The 25,675-nt window shown below is 50.8% G+C and overlaps 1 protein-coding gene across 6 annotated transcripts in view; it reads left to right on the top strand.

The window, feature by feature from the left end:
* Nucleotides 1-25,675, top strand: part of GFRA1 (GDNF family receptor alpha 1) — a 201,724-nt gene that overhangs the window by 141,175 nt on the left and 34,874 nt on the right. For all 6 annotated transcript variants that reach the window (XM_084772570.1, XM_084772571.1, XM_084772568.1 and 3 more), the window contains one exon: nt 4,438-4,774. In XM_084772570.1, the coding sequence (XP_084628696.1) occupies nt 4,438-4,774 (337 nt within the window). The remainder of the gene's footprint in view (nt 1-4,437; nt 4,775-25,675) is intronic.

Consider the following 25,675-nt stretch of genomic DNA (forward strand, 5'->3'; position numbering starts at 1 on the left):
TATGTTGACTTACTGCGAAGGCTAAGACCTCCACCACGTTGCAGACTCTGTGTGGTGAGGATGTATGTTCTTGGTTCCTGGTCTCATGACCTATGAGTCAGGGTTTCATCTGTGTCTCATAGCCACTCTTTCTCAAACTGGGGAAATCGTCGTCTGTTCTTGGTTTGCTGAACATTTGTTTTGAGTGAGTGTTGAGATTCACTGAATGCATTTTTTCTTTTTTTGTCTACTAAAATATTGTGTTTTTTTTTGTCGTCTTGAATTCTGTTGCTGTGGAATCACATTGATTTTTTTTTTTAACATCAAACATATTTTGGATCCTTGGGGAAATGGTGTGGTATCTTCCTAACACATTGCCGAGCAACTAGCTCAATTTTGAGGGGAGATTTGTACATCTGTGTTTGTAAGGAGTGGGTGTCTGTTGTTTGCTTATTTTCCCCGTTAGGTTCTTGTGTTTAGATTTTGCTGGACTCACTGAGACGAGAAGTGTAGTGATGGAGTGTTCTGTGTTCATAAGGATGAGAAATGTGCCAGAACTCACATATGACCTGTGAGGTGGAAACAAATTGGCTTTGCCCCTCCAGATGTGCCAGGTTGTACACTTCAGAATTTGTCACAGGCTTTAAAAGAATGGTGAGGAGGTGAGACTGCCAAGGCGCATGTACGGGAGAAACCAGAGTCAGCAAGGAAGTGAGGTGAAGTCATGCCTACTGCAAAACTAAGTTAGCTTTGAACAATTGGCCCAGACATAACACACTTTACTGTTTTTACTTGGTACAACGCTTTTCCTTTAGAATATTGCTTTTTTTTTTTTTTTTTGATAACATTAAGATGAAACAGGAAAAAAAAAATGGGCTGTGGCAATGGCCCAGTCTGCAAAGGATTTGCTGCAGGATTTTGAGGAACTAAGTTCAGATGCCCAGCACACACATAAAAGCCAGGGAAGGCAGAATGTGTGATTTCGGCCTCAGGCTAGAGGAGACAGGTTTCCGAAGCTCCCTTGCCAGCCAGGCTGGGAGCATATGGATGTGCCAGGTTCTATAAGAGTGGTAGAGGGAGACACGAGACGTTGCCCTCTTGCTTCTACATACACGTGTGGACATTTGTACACACACATAAACATGCATCTCTCTCTCTCTCTCTCTCTCTCTCTCTCTCTCTCTCTCTCTCTCTCTCTCTCGCTCTTGCTCTTGCTCTCTCTCCCTCTCACCCACACACACACACACAAGAAGAAAACAGTTAATAGTTTATGTAATTTTATCAACATTTAAAAGACAACAATGTCATGGGAACAGCAAGGTGTACACCAACCAGCCAAACGTTTCTTAAGCTTGTGTGTCACTGTACTGTGTGGGTTACTTTCAGAGTTAAAGAAGTGTTATGGATGCCACAGGTTGACTTATTTTTATTACAGTGTTATCGTAGATCTGTAAACAAAGAGGACCATTGCTTGTTCTCACACAATTATAAAAGCAGCATGAATTAAACAGTAAGAGGTCAAACTTCGAAGATCAAGAGATACAAACAAGTCACGTTAATGTAAGGAATGGTGTTGTCTTGCTGGAAGTAAGTGAGTCCTTCCCGTTGGAGGGAACCAGGTGCTGGATGTGAGCCCGGGTTCCCTTAAGTTTGGCAAGCCTGCGGTACCCAGGGCATCCAGCGACAGACATCTTCTCTGCTACTGTTCTCCACCTGAGGCTGAGGCCGCATGCACCGATGGGTCGCGCGGTACCACCCACATCCCTTATGCGGCAACCACATCTGTACCACAGCTGTTTGTTTTCTGTAGATACTAGAAAATACCTTCCATTAGAAGTCAGTGCAGACGTGAAGGCACCAGCATCTAGCTGTAACTCCTGTGTGGAGTAAGAGTTTATTAATTAACTTTCAGCGATCATAAAACATTCACAGTGTAGAACCTCAGAGGACTATAGACATACAAAAACACAAATCATTATCCTTGGGCCCAACATCTCAAGGGGCTCAGGTGGTCAAGGCAAGCATGCATCAGGCCGTCCTTGGCACCACACAAACTTTGTGGTGATGCGCGCTTTGTGACTCCAGCATTTCAGAGGCACTGGCAAGAGGATTAGAAGTTTAAGTTATCCTTACCTACAAAAGGAGTTCAAGGCCAGCTGGGGGTACATACGACCAAGTACTTAAAAAAACAAAATAAATTGTCAGGCAGTGATGGTAACAACTTATTCCCAGCACTAAGGAGGCACAGGCATTCAGATTTCTGAGTTCGAAGCCAGTGTGGTCTACAGAGCGAGTTCCAGGACAGCAAGGGCTACACAGAGAAGCCCTGTCCCAAAAAAACAAACCAAGAAGGAAAGAAATCTTTAAGGCAGAGACTGTAAGATGTGGAGAGAGCGCCCTGGCAAGGCTTGATCTCTGGAGCAGCTGCGTGGCTTACCCTGAAAGCCTGGGGGTCCTGCTCACTGCTCTCCACACTGAACCTGTAGCTCTTGGAAGCCACAGGCAGAAGCCCACAGCTTGTGGTTCCACGCTGTAATGTAGCTTCCGATTTGGAATGCTTTCTTAAAACCTTCTTCTTCTGTTCTGTTCTGTTTGGTTTAGTTTTTTAAGACATTATTTTTTTTCTCAGAAAAACTCCTTGAAGTTTTGGAGTTACTTTTTGTACCCTCTAAGTTTTTGTTTTGTAAAAACTGTTTTTGAGGTTGTGATAAGAATATCTCATACAGCCGGGCGTGGTGGCACACGCCTTTAATTCCAGCACTCGGGAGGCAGAGGCAGGCAGATCGCTGTGAGTTCAAGGCCAGCCTGATCTACAAAGCAAGTCCAGGACAGCCAAGGCTAACGCAGAGATACTCTGTCTTGAAAAACAAAAAACAAAACAACAAGAAAGAATATCTCATACTCACTATCCCTACCCCTGTGCAACTTAAAAATGCGTTTATTACATTTGGATTTATTGTGTATGTGTTTAGGGAGGATGAGAGAGTGCAGTGGTGTGGAGGTTAAAGGGCAACTTGTGTTAGCTGGTTCTTTCCTTGCGCCATATGGGTTCCCAGGGTTCAAACTCAGGTGGCAAACACCTTTACCTGCTGAGCCATCCTAGTGCCTCACCCTGAAACCCCCACCCCCAGTGAGCCTTCCATAGAGGATCACTGGCTGCTGTGGGGTCTAGAAGGTTCCTTCACTTCGCTTTCTCAAGAGAAACTCCTTTACATGGGTCATGACAGTTACTTCTAAGTGTCACCTTGCCACAACCCAAGGAGTAATCAGGTTGGTCCGTGGGTGTGTCTCCGAGATGGGGGTGTCTCCAAGGGACTGTCTAGACTGTCCATTGAGGGAATTAATTGGAGGAAGACTCAGCCCACTGTGAGTGGCACCATTCTCTAGGTGGAGGAAGTGGGGGTGACTGTTCAAGAGTGAAGAAAGCTAGCAAGCCGTCAGCATTCCCGGCTTCTCTCTGCTCAGGCTGTGGGTGTGATGTAGGAAGCCCTTTCAGACCCCACCATGGGTTCTCCCCATGTCAGACTGCACTCTGGAGCAGTAAGCCAAAGGAACCTTCCCCCTGAACGTCTTTCTGTCAGGGTGTTGGTCACAACAACTAAAACATGCACCTCACCTAGGCCGTACAAGAGCAGCCCACAGTGGGCCGTGCTGGTTTCCTGGGCAGCCTGGCCACAGAGCGCCAGAGCAGAAGCAACATATGCTCTCTGGCATATCTGAGGCCTGTGGACTACAAGCCCAGAGAAATCCTATCCAGAATCCTAGCCGAATTTTCCTAATCGGGAGCTTCAGTGTCCACAGAGCTCACATTTTGGATGTGGTGAGTTAAGTGGTAATTAGGGTTTGCAAATTTTTTTAGTGCTTTATTCTGGTTTTCTTCCAATGGTCTGCGCGCTGAAACTTAGGCACAGATCCTCTGGAGTTGCTTCTTTCTGCTTAGAGAGACTGGCATAATATTTTGTCTTCTGGGCGCAAATAACCATGTAATTACTCTGTAATCATATAGTAATTAGCATGTTCTATACGCATTTATTACATAATTATATTCCTGGAGGATTGCATGGCAATTATACTTGCATTCACCATATCATTTTATATACTGTATCATGAACAAGTATATAATTTGTTGCTGTTTTCTTTGATCCTGATTTCAGTTTACCAAGCAGGAGCTGAAAACATGTCTCCAGTCGCCTTGTTTACTGGTAGCTAGGCAGGTGCCCGAGTTCTCGTGGCCTGGGTCCATAGCTGCACACAGACATCTAGGGCCTTCTGTGGGCTGGTACCCTTTGCACCCTAACACTTTTCTCTTGGTCATGGACCTTTATGTTAGTAGCTTTGAAACTCCTTGAGTTCCAGAGTGTGTGCTTGGTCAGGTGAATGACGGAGACCCCAGGGAGGCTGTCTGTGGCTACGCCGAGGAGCAGGCACCGTGCTCACCCCTCTTTCTCTGCTTTGCAGTGGAACACATTTCCAAAGGGAACAACTGCCTGGATGCGGCCAAGGCCTGCAACCTGGACGACACCTGCAAGAAGTACAGGTCCGCCTACATCACCCCGTGCACCACCAGCATGTCCAATGACGTCTGCAACCGCCGCAAGTGCCACAAGGCCCTCAGGCAGTTCTTCGACAAAGTCCCTGCCAAGCACAGCTACGGGATGCTCTTCTGCTCCTGCCGGGACATAGCCTGCACCGAGCGGAGGCGACAGACGATTGTTCCCGTGTGCTCCTACGAAGAACGAGAGAAGCCCAACTGCCTGAACTTGCAGGACTCCTGCAAGACAAATTACATTTGCAGGTGAGTGTGCCGGCAGCAGGCGGTTGATGGGACTTGGAGGAAGCCTTGGCCCGCATCTCTAGCTCCTGGTTTTCGGTGCTGCTGTTAGGGCAGCGAGCAAGGCTGGGGGCAGGTCCTCTGAGTGGGTCGGTAAGAGTTTGCCCTCTGCTTCTGTAACAAGGCTTTCACAGCTGCTCCGCTCTCACCCTGGGCACAGTCCCGTCTTTAACCGAGGAATGCTTTGAGGCAGAGGGAGAAAGCCCACTGCTTACACGGGGCCCTCGCACCCAGGTGAGGCCAGGTCGTAGGCTTGTGCTCACTCAGGGTCCCAGGGGTTGCCAAGCCTGGAAAAGGAGCTTGCCAAGGATGGGGCTCTTGGTATACAGGTGCAGAAACCAGGAAGAGACCACACAATCAGCGTCCAGCCTTTGGCATGGGCATGGGGGTGGGGCATCAGCTCCAGCCTTTAGTGTGTGTGGGGTGGTTGATATTGTAGGAAACATTTGTTTCCTTTTTTTATTTTGGCCACTTACTGGTTTATATTTAACCTTTGAGGTGGTCTGTGAACTCATTCTCTGTGGCCAGAAAGAGAAAAGGAGGACCGGGGTCTTGTACCTTCTCCTTCCTAGGCCAGCCCTCCAGCTACCGTGCGGACAGTTTGATGTCTGCCCTTCCAGAGCCTAGAGCTGAATTCAGTCACTGTTGGAAACACACAGGTGCCAGCGGACAGAGATTAGCTCTGCACGCTGAGGCTTGCTTGCCACGTTTCCTTCAGAGGAGCAGGCCGGATCCTGATGGAGGACTTAGGCCGACATTGTATCTATGCCACCTTCACTTGGTCCCCAGGGCTGGGCGTAGGGGACTTCAGTGCCTCTGTAAATCCCTTGGGCTCTGTGGTGAGCAGCAGGTGGGCAGATGGCTGAAACTGCAAGGAGGTGCTTAGCTGGTTTGTAATAATGGACTCCCCGTTTTGAAAGAGTAGAGATCAAGAAAACCCACAATGCCTGATGTGTTGGTTCATATCCACTAAGTCTTGTTCTGGAGGAATGGGGCGCCATTCTTTCCTTAAATCAGCTCATAGAGTGGCCAGAGGACAAAGGAGGGTCTTCATATGCATAACTGTCTTATGCTGAAGATATTCTTTTTCCTCACTTCTTTCTTTTTTCACCCTTTATCTCTGTGTGTGTGTAGGGGGTATGGGGGTACACACATATACACCTAACTCTAACCTTGAGTTTGTGCATATGTTGAGACTATAGGCCAACCTCAGGTGTCGTTTCTCTGTACCCTGTCCGCTTTGATTCCTAGCATGGGATTTTTCACTTTGTCCTGAAACTCACAGATTCAGTGGGGTTAGCCAGCCACAGAGGCCCTGGGGTCTGTCTCTGACCCGCAGTTCTGGGATTACAGGTGCACATCACCAGACCTGTCTCTTTCACATGGATTCTGGGGGTGTGCACTCAAGCCCTCTTGTCAAAAGATTTTTCTGAGAGTGATGGCCACATGCCTGCATGTTGCTGTCTGTTTGCTTTGTTGAAAGAAGTGATTTGTTGTTCCTGGAGGGATGAGGACGAAGAATTACAAGGGCGGCTTGTATGTGGAGAGGAGTCAGTCTACTGGTCCAGCAGGAGCACCATGATGTCCTGAGGATGGACAGACCACAGCAAACCAGGGACACGGAAAGCAAATGCAGCTGAGGGCAGGATGAGGGTGCTGATGGGAGCCTGGCCTTGGATGAAGGCATTGGAAGGCTCAGAGATTTTGAGGAGACGGCATTCTTCTTGTTCTTCTTTGTGTGACCAGGACTCGATTCCTAGTGTTTTCTTTGGCCCAAAGCCAGACAGTTTCTCCTTAAGACATCATCCTGCCCACTTCTGGTCTGAGGAAGGAGGTGTGGGCTCTTGAGTAGGAAGGAGGGCTCAGCAGGCCGAAGTGGAGGGTTGAGTCAACGTCTCCCATGGAGTCATGGCTGGCGGAGGGGACAAATCCTTCTCTTCTCAAAGACTGATATCGCACATGACTTCCAGGGAAAGTCTGTGACACACTCACGTGGGCCAGAGGTCTATCGAGAGTGGTGAGTTTGTATTCACCACCCCCTCCCGCCCCATACACACACATGCACGTGTGCGCACATACATAGTCATATGCTGCTAAAAACAGAATCCTTTTAATCTTTGTAAATCTGTTATATCACATCGGACTCCTGCTCAGTGAGGAAGGAGAGCTGGGAATCTGAGGATTGGATGCCTCTGGGGAAGTGGCAGGAGGAATCTGTAGCTAATATGATGGTTTGGCTGCCGTCTGGGGCTCAGACTTACCCCACACACAAGTTCAAGAAACTGAGAGACACTCCCTTGGGCAGGCGTAGACTCTGCTGACAGGGCAGAAACAGAGATGGACACAAGACTAGGACAGTCCTTGCCTAACCCTGAGGGTTCCAACCCTGCCAAGGCCAGAGTGGGAGGGACAGATGCCTCCCGCTGCAGGGTGGAAGCCGAAAACATCTGGATGGGGATGCGGAGGGAGATGCGGTCACTGCTGCTCTGTTTAGAACTGGGAGGCTAGGAGAGTCAGAGCTGGGCCTATCAGGGAGCCCAGTAGGGGGGACTTCATGTTTTTAACCCTGTCTTTCCTGGGAAGGTGAACTGGGGCTTCCCTGGCATTTACCCCTGGTTAGTTAGCCCATAATTTCTCTCCAGCACCTGGACGTCTTCTCATTTACCCCTTCTCTGTCCAATGTGGTCACTGTAATTTGAGCCACCAAGTTGGCGAGTGGTGTCCTCTTTCAGCAGATTTTCTTAATCTCGTCTTTAATTTTATGCCTTCTGTTTCATCTCTTCTCAGTCCACCTTGAGGATGCCTCCATACACGCACCCAGGGCAGCAGCTGGTAGCGGCTGGAGCCTGGGGTTCTGTGGGCTTTCCTGCCCGTTCCTCACCCTCTCAGCCCCAACTCTGGCTCTGCTGTGATGACTGAAGCCCCCGGCCCCCTCCTGTGCACGCACATCCTCACCAGGAATGGGGTGGCAGGAGGAGGCACCACAGGCTAAACACCAAGCCCTCTGCGTGTTCGCACATGGCAGCCGGCCCTTCCTGCCTTACATCCCTGCCTACCAGAGAGCTGCTCAAGCTGATTAAAACTGCCCTTCAAGGGATGTTTTTCCTACTGCAGCCTTCAGGTTTCCAGTCCTGAGGGGCCCATGGCGCCTCAGCGTGAAACCGACTCTCTTTTTTGCCTTGCACCTTCAAACAGATACGGAGCAACTTGAGGTTTGCTCCGCTCTTGTTTTCCTTTCTCTCCCTTCTTCTTTAGTGAAGCTGACAGGCTCCGTCCCTCTTGAGGTGGTCGGGGAAGGAGCGAGCTCAGCTGTTCGGGCCTCTAAGCGTCTCTGCAGCGATGTATGCACGGAGATGTTATTAGACGGCTGGGATGAAATCTGAAGGCTTCGTGCCCCCCCCCCCCCAGGACCACAGCTCGCTCACGTGCCAGCTCCCTTCTGGTTGCTTCCTTTGCTGTCTGGAAGGCTGACAGTACCTAGCGTGGCCTGAAGGAAGCATGTCCTTCATTCCTGATGCAAATTATGTCCTATACATTATTTAAGTGTATACTCGGCCTGCTCCCTCCGTTCCTCCCAGCTCCAGCATTCAGAGTAAGCCCTGCACTGAGTCCTGACTCGGGGTACCGGAGATTTGCTTCGATTGCTCTTCACGCGCTAATTAGCCACTCAGGTGCTTGGCATTTCTCATCACCAAGAGACTCTGTGCTTGGATTCACTGCTCCAGCTCGCACTGAGGAGTCATAGAGGTAGTTTCACCTCTGTTCTCCTTCCAGTGCCAACCAAAGAGGGGGCCAAAGGCTATTGAGCATGCCACCTGTCGTGTGGCTTTTGATACTGCACTGTGCTGGCCTTGTTGAGTGGCTGGGGCTGCAGTGACCATTCTGTGTATGCATGGGAGACACTACAACACTGGGTGTCAGAGTGTGCACTACAGCACTGTGCCTTAGAAGGCTGGGTTCCGCTGGAGCCAGCTGGCCACCTTGGACAGCGTCCCAGGTTCCCCTTTGCTTGGCAGCACTCTCCTTCCTATCGGGAAAGACAGTGTATTCTCTGCATTCAGTGATGCTGGGTCATGGCTCTCTAATTCCTTCTAGACTATTCTAGTTATGTTGAACACCAAAAGGATGGGGAAGCTGTGTATGGTGCCGCCTGCCTTTAATCTCAGCACCTAGGAAGCAGAGACAGACAGATCTCTCTGAGTTTGAGGCCAGCCTGGTCTATATAGTAAGTTTCAGGCAAGTCAGGGCTACATAGTGAGACCATGCCTCCAAAAAATTATTTGGGCCTAGAGACATGTCTCAGCTGTGAAGAGCACTTCTTTTATAGGACCCAGGTTCAGTTCCAAGCACCCACGTGGGGGATCACAACCACCCATAACTATGGATTCCTTTCAGATATCCTTGGGTACCAGGCATGCATGTAATGCACATACATACATTCAGGCAAAAGCAGTCATGCACATAGAAATAAAATAAATAAATCTAAATCTACTTTTATGCAGTATCCCACCTGCATGCCAGAAGAGGGCACCAGATCTTATAATGGATGATTGTGAGCCACCACATGGTTGCTGGGAATTGAACTAAGGACCTTTGGAAGAACAGGCAAAACTCTCTAACCTCTGAGCCATCTCTCCAGCTCCCTGAAAGTATTTTTTTAAAAGGAGAAGTCAGGAGCCTCAAAGACTCTTGTCTCTGAACCTCCCATGGCCTCCTGGAAATAGATTTCCTCTTCCTCCTCCAGGGGTCCAGCTGTGGGCCATGTCGTCAAAAGAGTAGCTAGATTAGGTCACTAGGCATCTAGTTGTCCTTCCCCTATGGACTTAGGATTCCATAATTACATCTTAGAAACCTGGGGCATTGGTAGCAGAACCAAGAAGGCACCTGTCCCTTGGGACAGCCCTGCAAGAAAGACTGCATGCAGTTTCTGAACTCCTGCCCCAGAAAGGGGTGGTCTTCTTACATATACAGGACGTGTGGCATGTTAATCTGTCAGCTGGGAAAACATGCCAGACAGGGATGGAGGGAACTTCTGCCCTAGTGACCTGTGTAGTGCAACAGTGGTCGAGCACCTTTAAAAGGTGAGAGACGTGTTCACCTGGAATGAGATCTTTTATGCACAGCAAACTGTGTGTCTTAGGAGTCGAGAGTCTCTACTTCCTAAGAGTAAGCTCCTGCGTTGAAAACTGGATGCACTCTCACTAGACCTGGACCTGTCGTGACATGTGATAAGCTCAAGAGAAAACGGCTCAGGGGATAATTAATGCCTAAAACTAGATTAATATGGTAGATTGATTTGGCACTAGGTTTTATTTCGCACTGATTCATTCACAAATGGAAAGCGGGAATTAGGCAATGCAAACTTCTGAACCGTGGAAGGAAAGGCTCAGGAATATGAGAAAACAGAAGTAAAACATTTCCCAGTCCACTTGAACCTCTTTTGTTTCACCTGAGTACATGAGTGTCTTTAGCAGTGCTTTCAAAGTATCAAATGTCTGATTTTTTGTTTTGTTTTGTTTTGTTTTGTTTTTGGTTTTTTGAGACAGGGTTTCTCTGTATAGCCTTGGTTGTCCTGGACTCACTTTGTAGACCAGGCTGGCCTCGAACGAATGTCTTATTTTTAACACACAACTCTTGGGAGAGCAGTGTCCCCCTGCAACCGTCCCCCCACTACCCCCGCATGTGTCTGTATGACACAGGCTTGTCAGACCTTGAAAGCCGGGCCAGGGCCTCCTGCCACACTCTCTGACTGCCTGTAGGGAGGGCACAGGTCCTTCTGGGTCGCCACCTCAGGCATGTGTGAGCCAGACACAGCCTGGGCACTATCTTCCTGCGTCTCTTTCCTTATCTTTCCTTTGGCAGAAGAGGGTAAAAGCAGGTTTGTTTCTCCCAGAATCAGTAGCTTAAAAAAAAAAAAAAGCCTGGATGGTTTCACTCTGCTTTCTTCTCTCTGTCTGGTCTACTACTTCCCACACTTCCCAGGGTCAGGGTCTCTGCTGGGGTCTCCTCTGCGTCACCACCCCCAATATGTCCACATCCTCCAAAGTCGCTACCCTGGAGGCAGGAAGAATCAGAAACTCCGTTTATTACATTTGCACACTGTGTTGGTTTTTGGCTTCAAAGGAATCTTGGCACCAGAGCTGTCTTTCTCGTTGCTGAGTAGGAGAGCAGATGAAACAATGTGGGTGAGCAATGCCCAGGAAACCAGAGAGGGGCTTCTGGGTAATCACAGGGAAGCAAGTGTTCGGGTCATTGGTGGCCAAGAAATAGAGATGGTGAGGCTGAGGATGGAGGGAGCTTGGGAGGCATAGAGGGGAGGAGTCAGGGAAAACCCAGTATGGTTGAAGGCAGGACGCAGGGCTCCCAGCACAGTGCTAGACTATATACCTCAAAGACCTAGAGAACATCAGAGGAGGGCGGGTGGGCGGGGTCTGGAGAGGAGGGCGGGTGGGCGGGGTCTGGAGAGGAGGGCGGGTGGGCGGGGTCTGGAGAGGAGGGCGGGTGGGCGGGGTCTGGAGAGGAGGGCGGGTGGGCGGGGTCTGGAGAGGAGGGCGGGTGGGCGGGGACTGGAGAGGAGGGCGGGTGGGCGGGGTCTGGAGAGGAGGGCAGGCGGGCAGGGACTGGAGAGGAGGGCGGGTGGGCGGGGTCTGGAGGCTATCAGCAACTGTATTAGGCAATCATAGATAACTGGGGAGCATTCCTTACGTGGATCCAGGCGATGGCTCAGCGTACATATCAATTCCCCGTGGCTGGGCAGTAACCGGATCTCAGGGCACTGAAACCAGCACCTGACAACACAGTGAACAAGACCCTCGTCCAACAGATTAACACTTGGAAAACTTTAAAAACTGCCAGCAAAGGTAACTAACGAACACTTGCCGAGTGAGTAAGTGAATGAAGAAATAGAAAGTGCGAATAAGTAGACATCAGAGACGAGGCGGGCAAAGCGGGGAGGATTTAGGACTGGCCGTATAGAAGCTGCTGTTGAAGTCCTGGGCAGTGGGTGAGAAAAGAAATATCCCCACACCTGGGGTTCTTGACAGAAGGGTCTGGAGTGGCCGTAGGTAGGAAGTGGAGCTGGGACGGGCAGAACAGTCAGTGATGTCAGCTGTTCAGAGAGTAAAGCTCAGAGGGACTCTGGGTGTTTAGTACAGAGAGGTTCCATCCCTCTGTCTGTCATTCCGTCCTTCCGTTCCTCCCTCTGTGGGACGTCTGTCTACTCGTTCTCCCACGTATCTGTGTATTATCTGTTATTCATTGCACATCCATCCAGCCGCTCTCCGTCCACATAACAACCATCCCATCCGCCCATCTGCTCGGCACTTACTGCGAGACAGTAAAACCCTGGAAGCTCCGCACGTTGCAGAGGAGGCCAGCGCGCGCATCCTACGTCGGGATGGTAGCCATGAAGTGATTTGGGAGAACAGAGATGAGAACAGCGAACTTAACGCTTCCTGGGGAAGCCACCTGGTGAAGTGGGTCAGGGGATGAGTCGCACGGAAGAGAAACTTGTAGAAAAGCCCAGGGCTGTACCGAGCAAGGCATGAGATGTAAAGCAACCCCCCCCCCCCCCACCCATGGATGCTGATAGGACCATCAGCAGACTGCATACTCCACTGATGGCAGGCGCCTCACTGACATGGCCCCACAGTTGTGACCTCACTCACAGGACCACACTGATGGCACCTCACTGACATGGCCACACAGTTGTGACCTCACTCACAGGACCACACTGATGGCACCTCACTGACATGGCCACACAGTCGTGACCTCACTCACAGGACCACACTGATGGCAGGCGCCTCACTGACATGGCCCCACAGTCGTGACCTCACTCACAGGACCACACTGATGGCACCTCACTGACATGGCCACACAGTTGTGACCTCACTCACAGGACCACACTGATGGCACCTCACTGACATGGCCACACAGTTGTGACCTCACTCACAGGACCACACTGATGGCACCTCACTGACATGGCCACACAGTCGTGACCTCACTCACAGGACCACACTGATGGCAGGCGCCTCACTGACATGGCCCCACAGTCGTGACCTCACTCACAGGACCACACTGATGGCACCTCACTGACATGGCCACACAGTTGTGACCTCACTCACAGGACCACACTGATGGCACCTCACTGACATGGCCACACAGTCGTGACCTCACTCACAGGACCACACTGATGGCACCTCACCGACATGGCCACACAGTCATGACCTCACTCATAGGACCACACTGGTGGCATCTCACTGACATGGTCACACAGTTGTGACCTCACTCATAGGACCACACTGGTGGCACCTCACTGACATGGCCCCACAGTTGTGACCTCACTCATAGGACCACACTGATGGCGCCTCACTGACATGGCCACACAGTTGTGACCTCACTCATAGGACCACACTGGTGGCACCTCACTGACATGGTCACACAGTTGTGACCTCACTCATAGGACCACACTGGTGGCACCTCACCGACATGGCCCCACAGTTGTGACCTCACTCATAGGACCACACTCAAAGGACCATTTAGTCTCTGATCATACTGGCTGCCTTATATGGGTTGGCCTAGGGTACAGCCGGAAGCACAGAGCTGCTCTATACAGGGCCTGGAGTCAACCCAGGCTTCCTAACTCCCAAGTCCTGGTTTCTGTCATCAGCTGCAAAGGATTCTTCCTCCTGACAAAAATACAGTTTCCACACTGTTCAGCCTTCCCACCTTTAGTGACAGACAGACAGACAGACTACCTTTAGTTTCAGAGTCCAGACACTCTGCATGGCTCAGTAACTCTGACTTCCTTGGCTTTAGAGAGTGGAGCTGAGAGCATCACCCATCAGAGGGTCTCAGCATCCTTTGAAAAGGGGAGATGGCTTCTCGGGTAACACCTGCTCATTAAGTTCTTGCTTTATCTCATTTCCTCCTGAGCGCTCTCCTTGTTACAGACGCTCTGTGACAGCTTACCGACTCTGATACAGTTGTTTCCACAAATAGGAAACACACCCTCCAAGATCACACTGCCCTTCTAATGATCATTATTAACTCCCTATTGACTCTGGGCACACCAGCTGAGTGTCTGTGACAGCCTGGGTCCTGGACCTATCGGTCATGTGTCTTTTTCCAGATACTCAGGCTCCCCTGTGTGATCCTTAAATCCTTGACTCGCACCTAGCCCAAAGCAGCACACGTCTGGAGCCTTGGCTACATGTCTCATGGTCTAGATAACGTCTTGGCTGTCACATGCTGACACCAGCTCTAAATAATCCATGCTTCTGTCCTGCTCCTGGGACATACCTAATAGATTTGCCTTCCTAAGACCCCTGCCCCCAAGGCCACCGTGTTCATTACAGAGAAAAGTCTGTGCTGAGTGGATAGCGTCTCAGTACAAGGCTAGGGGGATGACCTTAGGATCTCTCCTGTAAGAACTGAAGGGTGTGGGGGGAGGTCCCTGCGTCTGTGGACTTCAGACCACCCTGTCTAAAGCTGCGGTCAGCTGAGGGAGACCACATTTCATACCCTCGGCTGCCCCCAGAACAGCCAACTCTTCCTCTGCAAAGAGGGCCCACTAGTGGCTCCCGTCCTCCTCCGCACCGGTGAAGGAAGGTCTGGCAAACTAGGGTAATACCCCATCAGGCTCGTAAACTAACCAGGCACACTTGACTCTCCTCAGGTCCCTACCTGACCCCTCTTCCATAGCTTCTTTGCAAGGCTGCTTCAGCCATTGAGCAATTGAGGAGGGAGAAGCGAGACCTCCGCCTTCCCAAGGGCCGCCATCTTCCAGGCCCTCCCTGCCCACCCACAGACTGCATGCTGCCTCCCAAGAGTGCGCAGCTCCTCAGCACAGTGTGTCCTTTTTTGGTCACTCAGAGTTGTCGTAGCACCTGCAGCCTATGACCTGGGTGTTTCTCACTTTGTGCTTGGTTGTCCTTTACAGTCTCCTGTGAGCCAGCAAGGGAGCTTGTCCCGTCTTTGACTAGCCTCTGCTGCTTGAGGAGGGCCTGGGGGGGGGGGCAAGGGTCACCCAGGCAGTATGAACATCAGGTCACCCCCTCCAGAGCCAGCAGCACTGTCCTCTCCTTGGGGTCTGTGCCTGGGATTCTGCCTGAGCCTCCTCGGTGCGGTCTTCGCCATCGAAGCCTGGTCTCCGCTGCCCTCTTCCTGGGGCTCACACAGCAGACTTGACATGCCGCTCCCTGCCCCCACCTCATGTTTCCACACTCTCAGGGTGTCTTGTGGGGCACACACTGCCATTTTCATTTCTGTGGGCATTTCCGACTCAGTGAATAAGAAATTTCTCTGTAATTTCCAAAGGTGATTAATTATGCAGAAAATTTCACATCCAAGGAAAACAAGAACTTAAAAAGAACTATCAACATGAAAAATCCCACACTCTGCTGAAGTCTCGGGATTTTTATTTCCCCATCACAGTTGTCAGTGTAGGGCAAGTGAGGCTGACCTGGGCTTCCATTCTGGTTATGATACGGGCAGCTTGAAGCCCTGTTTCCCTTCTGTGGACCGCTTTCTCCGCACTCACAAGGCTGCCTGGGGTTAGAATAAAGCAAGCGTATTAGCTGGTCAGTGCTGCAGAGTACACGAAACTCTCAGTCGTATATACTCCTCTCTCCTTGATCTACAAAAATTTCCAGATGTAACATTTCTGTCCCGTAGCGACAGAGTCGGGCGAGGGTGTAGGGCAGACCGCTGCTGCTTACCTCTTTATGCACCCACACCACTGAGAAGCTCACAGAAATGCCAGTGCTATTTCCGGAGGTCACATTGCTAAACTTTACACATCACCCTCTTTTCCATTTTGGTGTTTGGGCCTCCAGAGAAAGTGAGAAGACAGAGGCAGGGGGCAAAACTCTAGATGTGTGTGGGATATGTGTCATTTCCGGAATATCTCTTGTAGAATAGAATACTCAGTTAGTATCACACATGGATACAGTAAGATGTGCGCGGAGCTGGCCACAAGACCGCTGGGCCCACAGTGCTGAGACTCACTATTGTTGAGGACGTGTAGGCAGTAGGGATGTGACTGGCAGCCTTGTGGGCATGGAAACCTTCAGTGACCCAAAGTGACCACATCAAATAAGGGGCTCCCACCTCTGAGCGAGTGTTGCGCATGAGCCAGTCAGATGAGGAGCCAGACAAAGGGCACTGACTGACTCAGGGCGGCGGAGCCTACACAACCCTCCCCTGGATGGTTCCACGCAGTGAGTCACCCACTGTCCCATTGGGAACCAAGCCGCAAGTAGGGACAGAGAGGACATCCCTCCAGGAACGCGTGACTGTCAGCAGCAGCTGAGTTAGGGTAAGGGTGAGCAGCGTTCACGTGGCATTTGCAGCGTGCCAAGCATTGTGCGAGCTCTTCCCAGCAAGGCAGGGGTGGGAAGGCTGGGGATGTGAGATCCTAAGGCATCTACATGTCACCCAAATGGTGTGACTGGAATTTGAGGAGGCGTGGTGGGCTGCAGAGCCCAAGATCTTGAATGCGTGCCACCCGCTGCTGCGCCAAGGGCGCCCGTCTTGTAGGCTACCGGTGTGGCGGCCAGAGCACTGTGCAGGAATGAAGTTGGGTGCTGGAGGTACCTTTGTTTTCACTTTTCATTTAAATCTTTTCTATTGAGAATGTTTAAGTAAGAGCCGGAGCACCTTGTCTGGACAGGGCTTCTGGACCTGTTGGAAGTATAATTTCATTTCTCATTAAAGTAGCAAATCTTCAGCCTTTTTGGTTTACACTCTTGAAAAGCCACCGAGAACCCCAGTGGGAAGGGGCTGTTTATGTGGGTTAAATCTATTAATAAAACTTCCCGCATCACATCAAAGCTTCAGGAGTGTTTGCATGCCTGTGGATGCCCTTGCTTGCATTTCAAGAAGCCTATCCTGTGTGACTTTAAACAACAGGATCTATTCTCTTAGAAACGCTCCTCAAATAAAACAACAAAAATACATGGGGAAGTGCATGGGGGAGTTCTAGACACTCCTCGAGGTCTTGTGTTTGGCAGGAAGACCTCTGGGCGGCTCCTGCATCCAGTGTGTTGCATTTTCACATCAAGCGGCCTCTGGCCAACCTCCTGTTGCTTTCCTGAGAACAGGAGAACCAGGGCAGAGTCACCTGGCTCTGGTAACTAATTGCTTGAAGGTTCTAGGAACAGGAGTGGGGAATACAGGAAATGCCTTCCCCTCAGGAACACCGCAGCAAAGGAGCCAGATGCCATGCAAGAAAATGTTTCTGTGGAGGCAGGACAGAGGCCTAGAGATCAACCCCCCATCAGAACTTCAAGCTGAACCTTGACCAGCTACAAATAAGGTCCGTGGCAAAGATGCTTCCGCCTTGTTTGCTGGACTAGCTGGTGGTTGGTTCCGCGATGGGTCATCAGCTGTTTTGTAGGGCTCAAAGGTGAGAGTTGACTCAAGTATCCTCAGTGCCCAGGAGACAGGCGAGGGCAGGTATCTATGCCACAGCAGGAGGCCCAGAGGGATGGTTTTGGAACTTCTCAGGAGAGTCACTGGTGCGCCAGCTCTAGCTATCCTGGGATCAGTTCTAATGCAGGAGCTCTGGTGTGGGACCAGAGACTCTGCAGTGGAAAGGCTGGAGCTGCTGGTACTGACGGTGTGAGGGTCACACTTGGAGAGCTTCAGATTTGGGGACTGCTGGCTATGTGCTCTGGGCTGGTGGCCAGGTGCTGTGGCCTGGTGGTGGTCATGTCATCCTCCTTTCAGGTCTAAGGATCCACAGAGGAAACACCCCAGATCAATGTTGCTGGGAATGAGCCTTGCGGCAGGGGATGGAAGGGAACAGCACAAGCTGTAGCTGGGGTCTGGACTGTCTAGACAGTGGGAGGTGAGCGTTAGGGAAGGCGTCAGCACCAGGAAGTTAGACACAGGCAAGGAGGGCAGGTGGGAAGCCCTTGCCCGTGCACTAAAAGGGAGACAGTACTATGGTGCTGGGATCATGTGACAGAATCTGTTCCCTTCATGGTGGCCAGACAGAGAGGGACGTGGGACAAGGTACAGGCCCTAAGGACACACGCCCAGCCCAGCAGCCCACTTACTCCAGCTAGGCCACATCTCTGAAAGTTTCCAGAGCCCAAACTAGTCCCACCAACTGGGGAAAAGGTTTCAACACAGGAGCTTTTGGGGGGAGCACTCCCATCAAACAGTAACAATGTGTGTTGACCAGGAATGTGCTTAGATCCATTCAGGGGTAACATGACTGCCTGTCAACCCTGTCTCGTCATAATGTACACGAAGGAGGAGACAACCAGTTGTCCATGAGCTGACCTTGGCCTGAAACAGGGATGCAGTTGTCCGAGTTATAACTGAAAATGCATTCCCAAATAGAGGACTTGAGGGCAATTCTTTAGAGAGAAGCCCTCCTTCCAGAAGTGACCTTCAGAGCAGTCTTTATGCCCTGAGCTGTTGGAAGGGCAGCTGACACATTTCACTCTGTTCCTCTTGTTCCTTCCCCTGTGTAGACGCAGCTCTGGTTTCCAGGAGGGAGTGTGGGCTGGGCTGGGCTGGGCTGAGAATACCATCTAGACTGCACTGAGGGGTGTGTGTGTGTCTGGGTGTCCAAGAGGCGCCACCAGCTACTGTCTGACTGGGTTTCTGATACCAAGCCATGCAGGATAGAGAGAGCCTCCTGCAGCACCTGTGAGATAGGTCGCTTGTTCTTGTTCCCACGAGGACAGAGGACACTGGCCGCAGGCACTTCCAGAACCCAGCAAGCACCGTATCAAGTCTATACTCCTTGGGTAGAAACAGTACCTGGTTCCTTTGGGCTGCCCCCTCCTGCGAAGGGAGAGTGGTTCCTGCTACAGTGTCCCTGGATGGTCACAGTGAGCATGGGAGGAGCACTGGGAGGAGGAACAGCGGTCTGTATTCCCAGGCCTCTTTTGGTGTAGGCATAGAGGCTCTAATCCTGTGTCCTGTCCTTGGAGTGTACTCAATGTATGGGACAGTTACAGTTTGGTCTTACGTACCTTTCCCATGAGGCCTTACATACTTTACCATCATGGTGCATGGCACCTGCCCACTCTGAAAGGTCCATGTATGTGTCTCCTACTTCCAAGGGCAGTCCACAGGCGATGGGCCTGCCAAGGCCAGTTCCAGCTGGGTGCCTCCTGTCACTAGTAGCCTTGGAGTGGCTCCTGCAGTGAGGGGGACACTGCTGTGGCCTACAGAGCTCAAGTGCTCAGAGTGATGCACGGTTTGGGACTCCACACTGTCTGAGGTCTGTAGGGCCCAGACCCAGAACCTTACTGACCAGTAACAACAAATATTATATTTTATGTTTTCCAACAGTAAGCACTGTGAAACTGGGCTCACTGATTCTGTTGTTGCACTTGATTGGGCCTAGTAGAGATCGCCGATATGGACTCTAAGTCAGATTTGAGCTTCATGCATGTGGAATTCATTTCAAAGTGGAGGCAGACGTCCAAGGGCTCAAAGTACGGAACATGAAGTTAGTGCCCTGTGATGAGTTTGCCCTCGGAGCATGTGGGCTTCTTCAGATCTGGTTCTAACTCTAAGCAGGCCCGTGGCTGGGCTGCCTGTGGGCTTTGTGGATGAAGGTTGACCCGGCTAAGAAGGTTGTTGTGTGGCAACTGTCCTGTGCCCCTACACCGTCGGGTGCGGGCTGCCACAGGTTCAGAGTGAGTGTGGCTGCTGTGAGTGCAATCTAGAACAGCTGGGCTCGGCCTGATTCCTCCTCACCTGAGCCTGGCATGCCAATGGATGCGTAAACCCAAGACGTCTGCAGTAAGATTGGTTAGCAGGCAGTTGGAGCCCTGGCCTTGGGAACTTAGGTTTATTTGCTCACACATCCAAGTATTTACTAACTACCCACTTTGTTCCGGTCATAATTCTAGGTGCCCACTTTCTCATAGTGTTGGCAAGACTGTTCGAAAGTGACAGAGCAGTTGAGGTCATCAGGGGTAAAGCTGGCGCACCCTGCTGGAGGCTGAGACAGGGAGAAGAGGCTTACATGGTGGCCGGGCCTCGAGGTGTCCCTGCGTGCTGCTGTACAGACCAGCTGTTTCCTCAGCAGCTAGGTAGAGAAGCCCAGGGACACGTTTCTAGAAAATGGCCTGCATAAACCATGGGACTTGGCTCCTTTGTCCTCGAGAAGAGTGTTTTAGATGCGGCTGTGAGAGCTGTATGTAAAGTGCAGGAAATGCTACCGGCTGGGGCACTGCTGTGAGAGAGCGCATCAAGGAGAAGGGATTGCTAAGAAGAGCAGAGGAGCCGCTAGCAGGAGTGACCCGTACCTCTGATGTACACCTCCGTGAGCCCCTGCCTCCTGCACATTTGTGATGTTCTCTGTGCGTGACTCCGGAAGGAAGACATTAGAGAGCAGCTGTTTGCTCAGCTCAAAGCCTGTTGACTCTAAAACGACTTGCCTAAAAGAAAAATGGCCTAGTGTATATTTACTGTTGAATATAATTTTCCTTAGGAAGTCTGCAAGCCCATTAAAGATTAATAGGAGACCTTATTTTCGTGTTCCCTGTGTAAGGTTTGTTCGTAGGGGTGTAGGTCGTTAGCCACCCAGGCATCCGTTTCTCTCCGCGTTCCCCACATCTCTCTAGGGCTCCGCTAATGTGACACAGGTGAGCCAACAGTCCATGGAGCAGAGCTTAAGGCCCAGGCTCCACAGAGGCAGTTAGCGCTTGCCTTGGAGAGTCAGGGCACCAGGGAAGGGCTTTGCGAATTATTGATGTTAAGAGAGTGTGTAATTTTAATTTTTCATCTTTTGGGAACCCCAAAGAACCAACGCTTGACTGAAGGAAGCAGCATTTGTGATAATTTCTAGAACTGACTTGCTGTTCCCAAAGCTAATTAGAGTTCAGACAGACCCTTTGGCTATAAACATCATGATATTAAGTTACCGGTCTCTCCACACCCTTCTGAAAGTAGTCAGCCGCCCTGTAATGAGTACAGGCCCCGAGGGCTGGTCTCCAGGCCCGCGCTCAGTGTAGGAGCCACACATAGAGCTGCACTTCCGCTGCCTGTTTTTTGGGCTGTGGTCTCATTGGCCTGTAGGATGGACTGATGTCCTACAGTAGAGGACTTGTGGGGAAAAGGGCTCTGGGCTCAGTGACAGGGATGAGCCTCCTGTCTCAAGGACTTACTGAGTGATTTCAGACTTTGAACACATGGGAGTTATACACCAAGTTACTAGCACACAGGTTCTAGAAGTACCAGGGTGGTCATGTAAACCCTAGTGTTTCACAGAGGTCCCAAGGTCAGTGTGGAGTCCCTGGGCTGGCCCGGAGCAGAACTGCAGAGACTGGTACCCAATACTTTTAGCCTAGGAATCAGGAGCAGCTGTCAACAGGTGCAAGATACCAGACTTGCCTAGCCCCACTCCCTCCAACCCCCTAACCCCCCACCCACCCCCCAGTTATAGCCTGAAGAGAGGAGTTAGGGTCCTTGCCCAAAGTTAGTAAGTAGCCCAATCGAAACAGTTTCTAATCCATCGGCCAATTTGATAGTCAAAACCTCTGGCTGTTTCTGTTGCTCAGGGGTGTTTTCCTAACATACTAGCACAAACCTGGTGGCTTGAAGCAACATGAATGTATCCTCCCACAAGTCTTCAGGTCTGCAGCTCATCATGGTTGCCTTAGGCTAGCCTTGGGTACCAGGTGGGCTGAGTTCTTTTACATACCCACAGCTTGTTCCTCTTTCTTGGCTCATATGTCTGTCTGTCGTCTGCCTGTGTCACTCTTGTTGTCATCATCTTCTCCTCCCTCTTGCTTTACCCCTTTTCTTCTTTGTGTGTGTGTGGGGTGGGCGGCCTTGGCTGTCCTGGACTCGCTTTGTAGACCAGGCTGGCCTGGAACACACAGAGATCACAGCTTCTGCCTCCTTGAGTGCTGGAATTATGCCACGTGCCACCATGCCCAGCCAACCCACACGGCTTTATAGGATCTTACTGTGTAGCCCAGGCTGGCCTTGCATTAGTAATCTTCCTGACTTGGCTTTGTGAATTCTGGGACGACCAGCACACACCGCTACACCTGGCTTTCCCTCCTTTTCCAAAGCCAGCAGAAGCCTTCGGAGTCTCACACAGGGCACCCCACTTCCACCTCCAAGGGTCCTTGCTTGGTATTGCCTTGTTCCCACCAGCAAAGTCCCTTTCACTGTGTGAGGTAGCATTGTCTTAGGCTCCTAGCATTAGAGTGTAGACACCCCCAGGAATCAAAAGTGGCCCAGGGGTCAGTATGCATGATTTCACAAGTGGTTTTCTCTCTCTCTCACACACACATCTTGTTTTAATTCTTTGGGTGTCGTGAGCTGTGTTAGAATTTTCTTCCCAGGGAGCTTGAAAGCTCTGCTCCGGATACGTAGCTTTCACCCAGCTAGCAGGGATGTGTGCATTCTGTGTCTTCTCTGTCTGTGGCCCTCAGCCCTCTCATTAATGCTTGACTCTGCTGAATGGCAGCTACACTGGGATGTATCTCAGAGTTCTCTCTGAGGCAAGAGTGGGCGTGAATAGTTGAATGAAGCCGCTGTGGTTGACCTCGCGGTCCGGAGTTCCTAAGCGATGTGAGACTTGAGTTTCAAGATGAATATGAGTCCACTTCTGAAAATCTCCCCTGAAGACACAAGGGCCTGCAGAGTTCTACATGATGTAAATTCACACTGCGCTGGTCTGGAGCCTTACAGTGTAGCTCTTACTGGTGAAAGATTGGTTGAACATCTAGATTTCTATTTCTCCCTGTGGCCAAATTGTCACAAAACTGATTTATTAATTTTCCCTGCAGAAATATCAAGGGCTTAAGAGCTAAGACTCACTCTAAAGGGTTTTAACATATTTGTCGCCTGCGGTTATCCCAGCAGACAACTGTTGGGTGGCTGTGAGCATTGTGATTGCTTCATCAGCCAGAAAGCCTTCCATTTCTCTGCTCTCTCAGTTCCTTCTCTTAAAAACAAGCACTGAAAAGCTAGATTTTCTGCGCTAATAGACATAGCGTGGCATGGGCAATACAAACAACTTTATTTGACTTTGAGATGCAGCGCTTGGGCTGTCTGTGGTCTTTCTGTGCTCTTCTCTTCCCTACTGTTTGTTTATCTTGCCTTTGCATGTTGGGATGGATCCTCTGAGGAAAGTAGGGGAGGCAGCCCTGGCTGAAAGACAGCGCTGGGACACCAGACCAGAGGCTATGGAAAGCCCTTTCCTGGTTGGGATGGATCTGCTTGCCAATACCCATAACTCACTTTTGCAAAACTGCTGGTGTGAGAGTAACTGCCCAGCCATGTCAGGCACCTGGTGGCTGTTGAGTGATGGCTGTCAGTGTGTGTGCAAGGTGGCTTCGGGAGGACTGCCAGCATTGATTTGGATGCTGCCTGGACTTCCCTCAGGGGCCACTACAGTGTCATGTGATCTGAAAGGATGATAACAGCTGCCTCGCCCTGCAGCCTTACCTTGTCAGCTCCACCTGGCAAGCTTCTGACAGCAGTGGACATGGGGGACGGGGAAACCACAAGATGCCCCTGTGATGTCTGAACTCCTTCCTTAGAGAGCCCTGGAGGTTGGGGCATAGAGTGTGGTGAGGGAAGCCTGTGACCCATGTGGTGAGCCCCTGCCCTTGGCAAGGAAGCCAAGGGGACAGGAATGGACAGTGTATCCACATGGTTCTTGCCAGTGCACTGAGGCTTCCAGAAATACCAGAATGGAGGTGATCGAGGATTTGTGGAAACCGGGATTGAGAACATCTTAGCGCAGAGGACTCGCTGACGCTGGAGAGGCTGTAGGATGCAGTCGTCAGTACCTGGTCACTGAGGCTGAGTCATCTCAGTTCCAGGGTCAGTAATCTTACCATGAGTGACAACTTAAGGTAGAGGCGGATGGACACAGGATGCCCGAAGCGCTAGTCTTTGCAGCAAGGAGGTGTGTGCGTATCTGCCCCAGCAAGGGTATGCTACGTGCTGTCTCCCAGGCTCACCCCCAGGCAGCAGGTAGACTCAGGCTCAGGCCTGTAGTTTGGTTCCACAGCCTTTCTCCAGCCTTTGCTCCAGGGAGCCAGTGACACAGAACAACACCTCCTGCAGAATGTATTTAATACAGGCTCTGATTTCCTGAAAGATCCTTTCCAGATGTGCACTCCAGTGGGCTGTTGGAGCACAGCAGCTAAGGTAATTTTCTAAAAACAGAAGGAGGAAAAGTCTGTTTTGTGTCACTGTATTAGACAATTACCATTGCAGTTCTCCAGCATTGTCCTCCCTGGGCTAATATTAGAAGCTTGATTTCTTTTTTTTAAGATTTTTAAAAAATTCTGCATGAGGTATTAGAAGTAGTAACGAACTTACTGATACTTAGCCATTGAAAAATATGTCTTTTCCTCCCCATCTCTTTCATAAGGTAGCTTTATCTGAAATGTCTTCAGCCTTTAAGTTCTTCTGACTGAGAGGAACGCAGTAAGATTCCTGGCTCTCAGACTTCTCAGTTTTGTTTTGGGGAAAGTGGGTTCGCCTGGTTTCCCAGATGTAGCCTCTTCTGCGTATGTGGTAGAAAGGGGGCTGTGGAGAAAGGGTACGTTTTTAATGGCAGACATTTTACAGTGGGATTGTCTGGCAACTGGGGGCAAAGGATGAAGTGAAGGGAGCAGCAGGTGTCATGAAGAACTCTGTGTAACTGGCGTTCGGTCTCCTGGGAGCCGTGCAAAGTGGCTTACGTGTGGCGCTGTCCCTGTCTTCCAAGTGAAGAAAGGAGCTGAGGTTGGGGAGGTCCAGCCACAAGCTGAGGGACCTGAGAGGAAATGTGGAGTAGAGAGGTGTTTCTGGAACAGAAAGCCTTCTCTTGGTTCGCTCACTGGGAACGCTTCCATGTGCCAAGTGACCTGAACGGAGATCCGGAACAATCTCAGTCTTCCCTCCCCACTCTCCCCAGGTTCTCACATAGCCCAGGCTGGCCTCAGTGGACCTGAAGAGAACCCTGGGCTCCTCATCCTCCTGCCTCCACCTCTCATGTCCTGGGGTTATGGGCGCGCACCACTACAACTGGCTTTATACCGAGGATCAAAGCCAGGGCTCCAAGTGGGCCACGCCAGCATGTTAACAATTCAAGATTTTCATTGGATAATCAAGTCCTTCTGTGTTACATGGACTCGGGTGGTGTCCAGAGAACCAAAGGAGAGCCCAGTTCATGGATGGGGTCACCCTCTCTTATGTGCTCTCCCTGTCCCCGAGGTATTCCTTCACGGTATCTCACAGCCACCTCTGAAGGCAGGGGACCATGAGGATGAAGTATGAAGAGCAGGTTTTATGCCAGATGACTTCAGGTTCCATGGAAAGGAAGTCTGTCCTTCCACCCTGAAGAGGTGCTACAGATGTGTGACAGCTCCTTCTCCAACATAGGCCACCTGTGGCCACCTGTTCTGGGACACTGAGCCTCTGCCGCCTTGTAAGCTGGATGAGGCGCCCTTCAGAGAAGTCTTGTGCCATGGTTTCCATGGTGGTTAGTGGCTGAATGGGATGCAGATGGCAGCATCATGACCACTTAAAGAACAAAGGACCGGTTTTTTGTTGTTGTTGCTGTTGTTTTGTTTGTTTTTGTCTTGTTCGTTTCAGGCACTCTTGTGTCCGGCTGGCTGCATGTCTGAGATTTCCAGAAGGAAATCCCAGAGCTAGGATGTTAGAAGCAACACACTTAGCAGTTGTGGTTAGTAAAGGTCAGGCTTTCCTGGGTCCCATTCAGGGTCGCAGTCTTCACCCAGGCTCAACACCGCCAGCCACACGGCTCTCATCCATGGGGTTCATCCCAGAAAAGCACTTAGAGGTTACAGTAGCCGAGGAAGAGGTGCACCACCCTTGCTGGTCCATGTTTGTGTGTTCTTCATAATACGGTTTTCCTAA

Source organism: Acomys minous, assembly GCF_964271855.1.
Source record: "Acomys minous genome assembly, chromosome: 2".
Lineage (NCBI taxonomy): Eukaryota > Metazoa > Chordata > Mammalia > Rodentia > Muridae > Acomys > Acomys minous.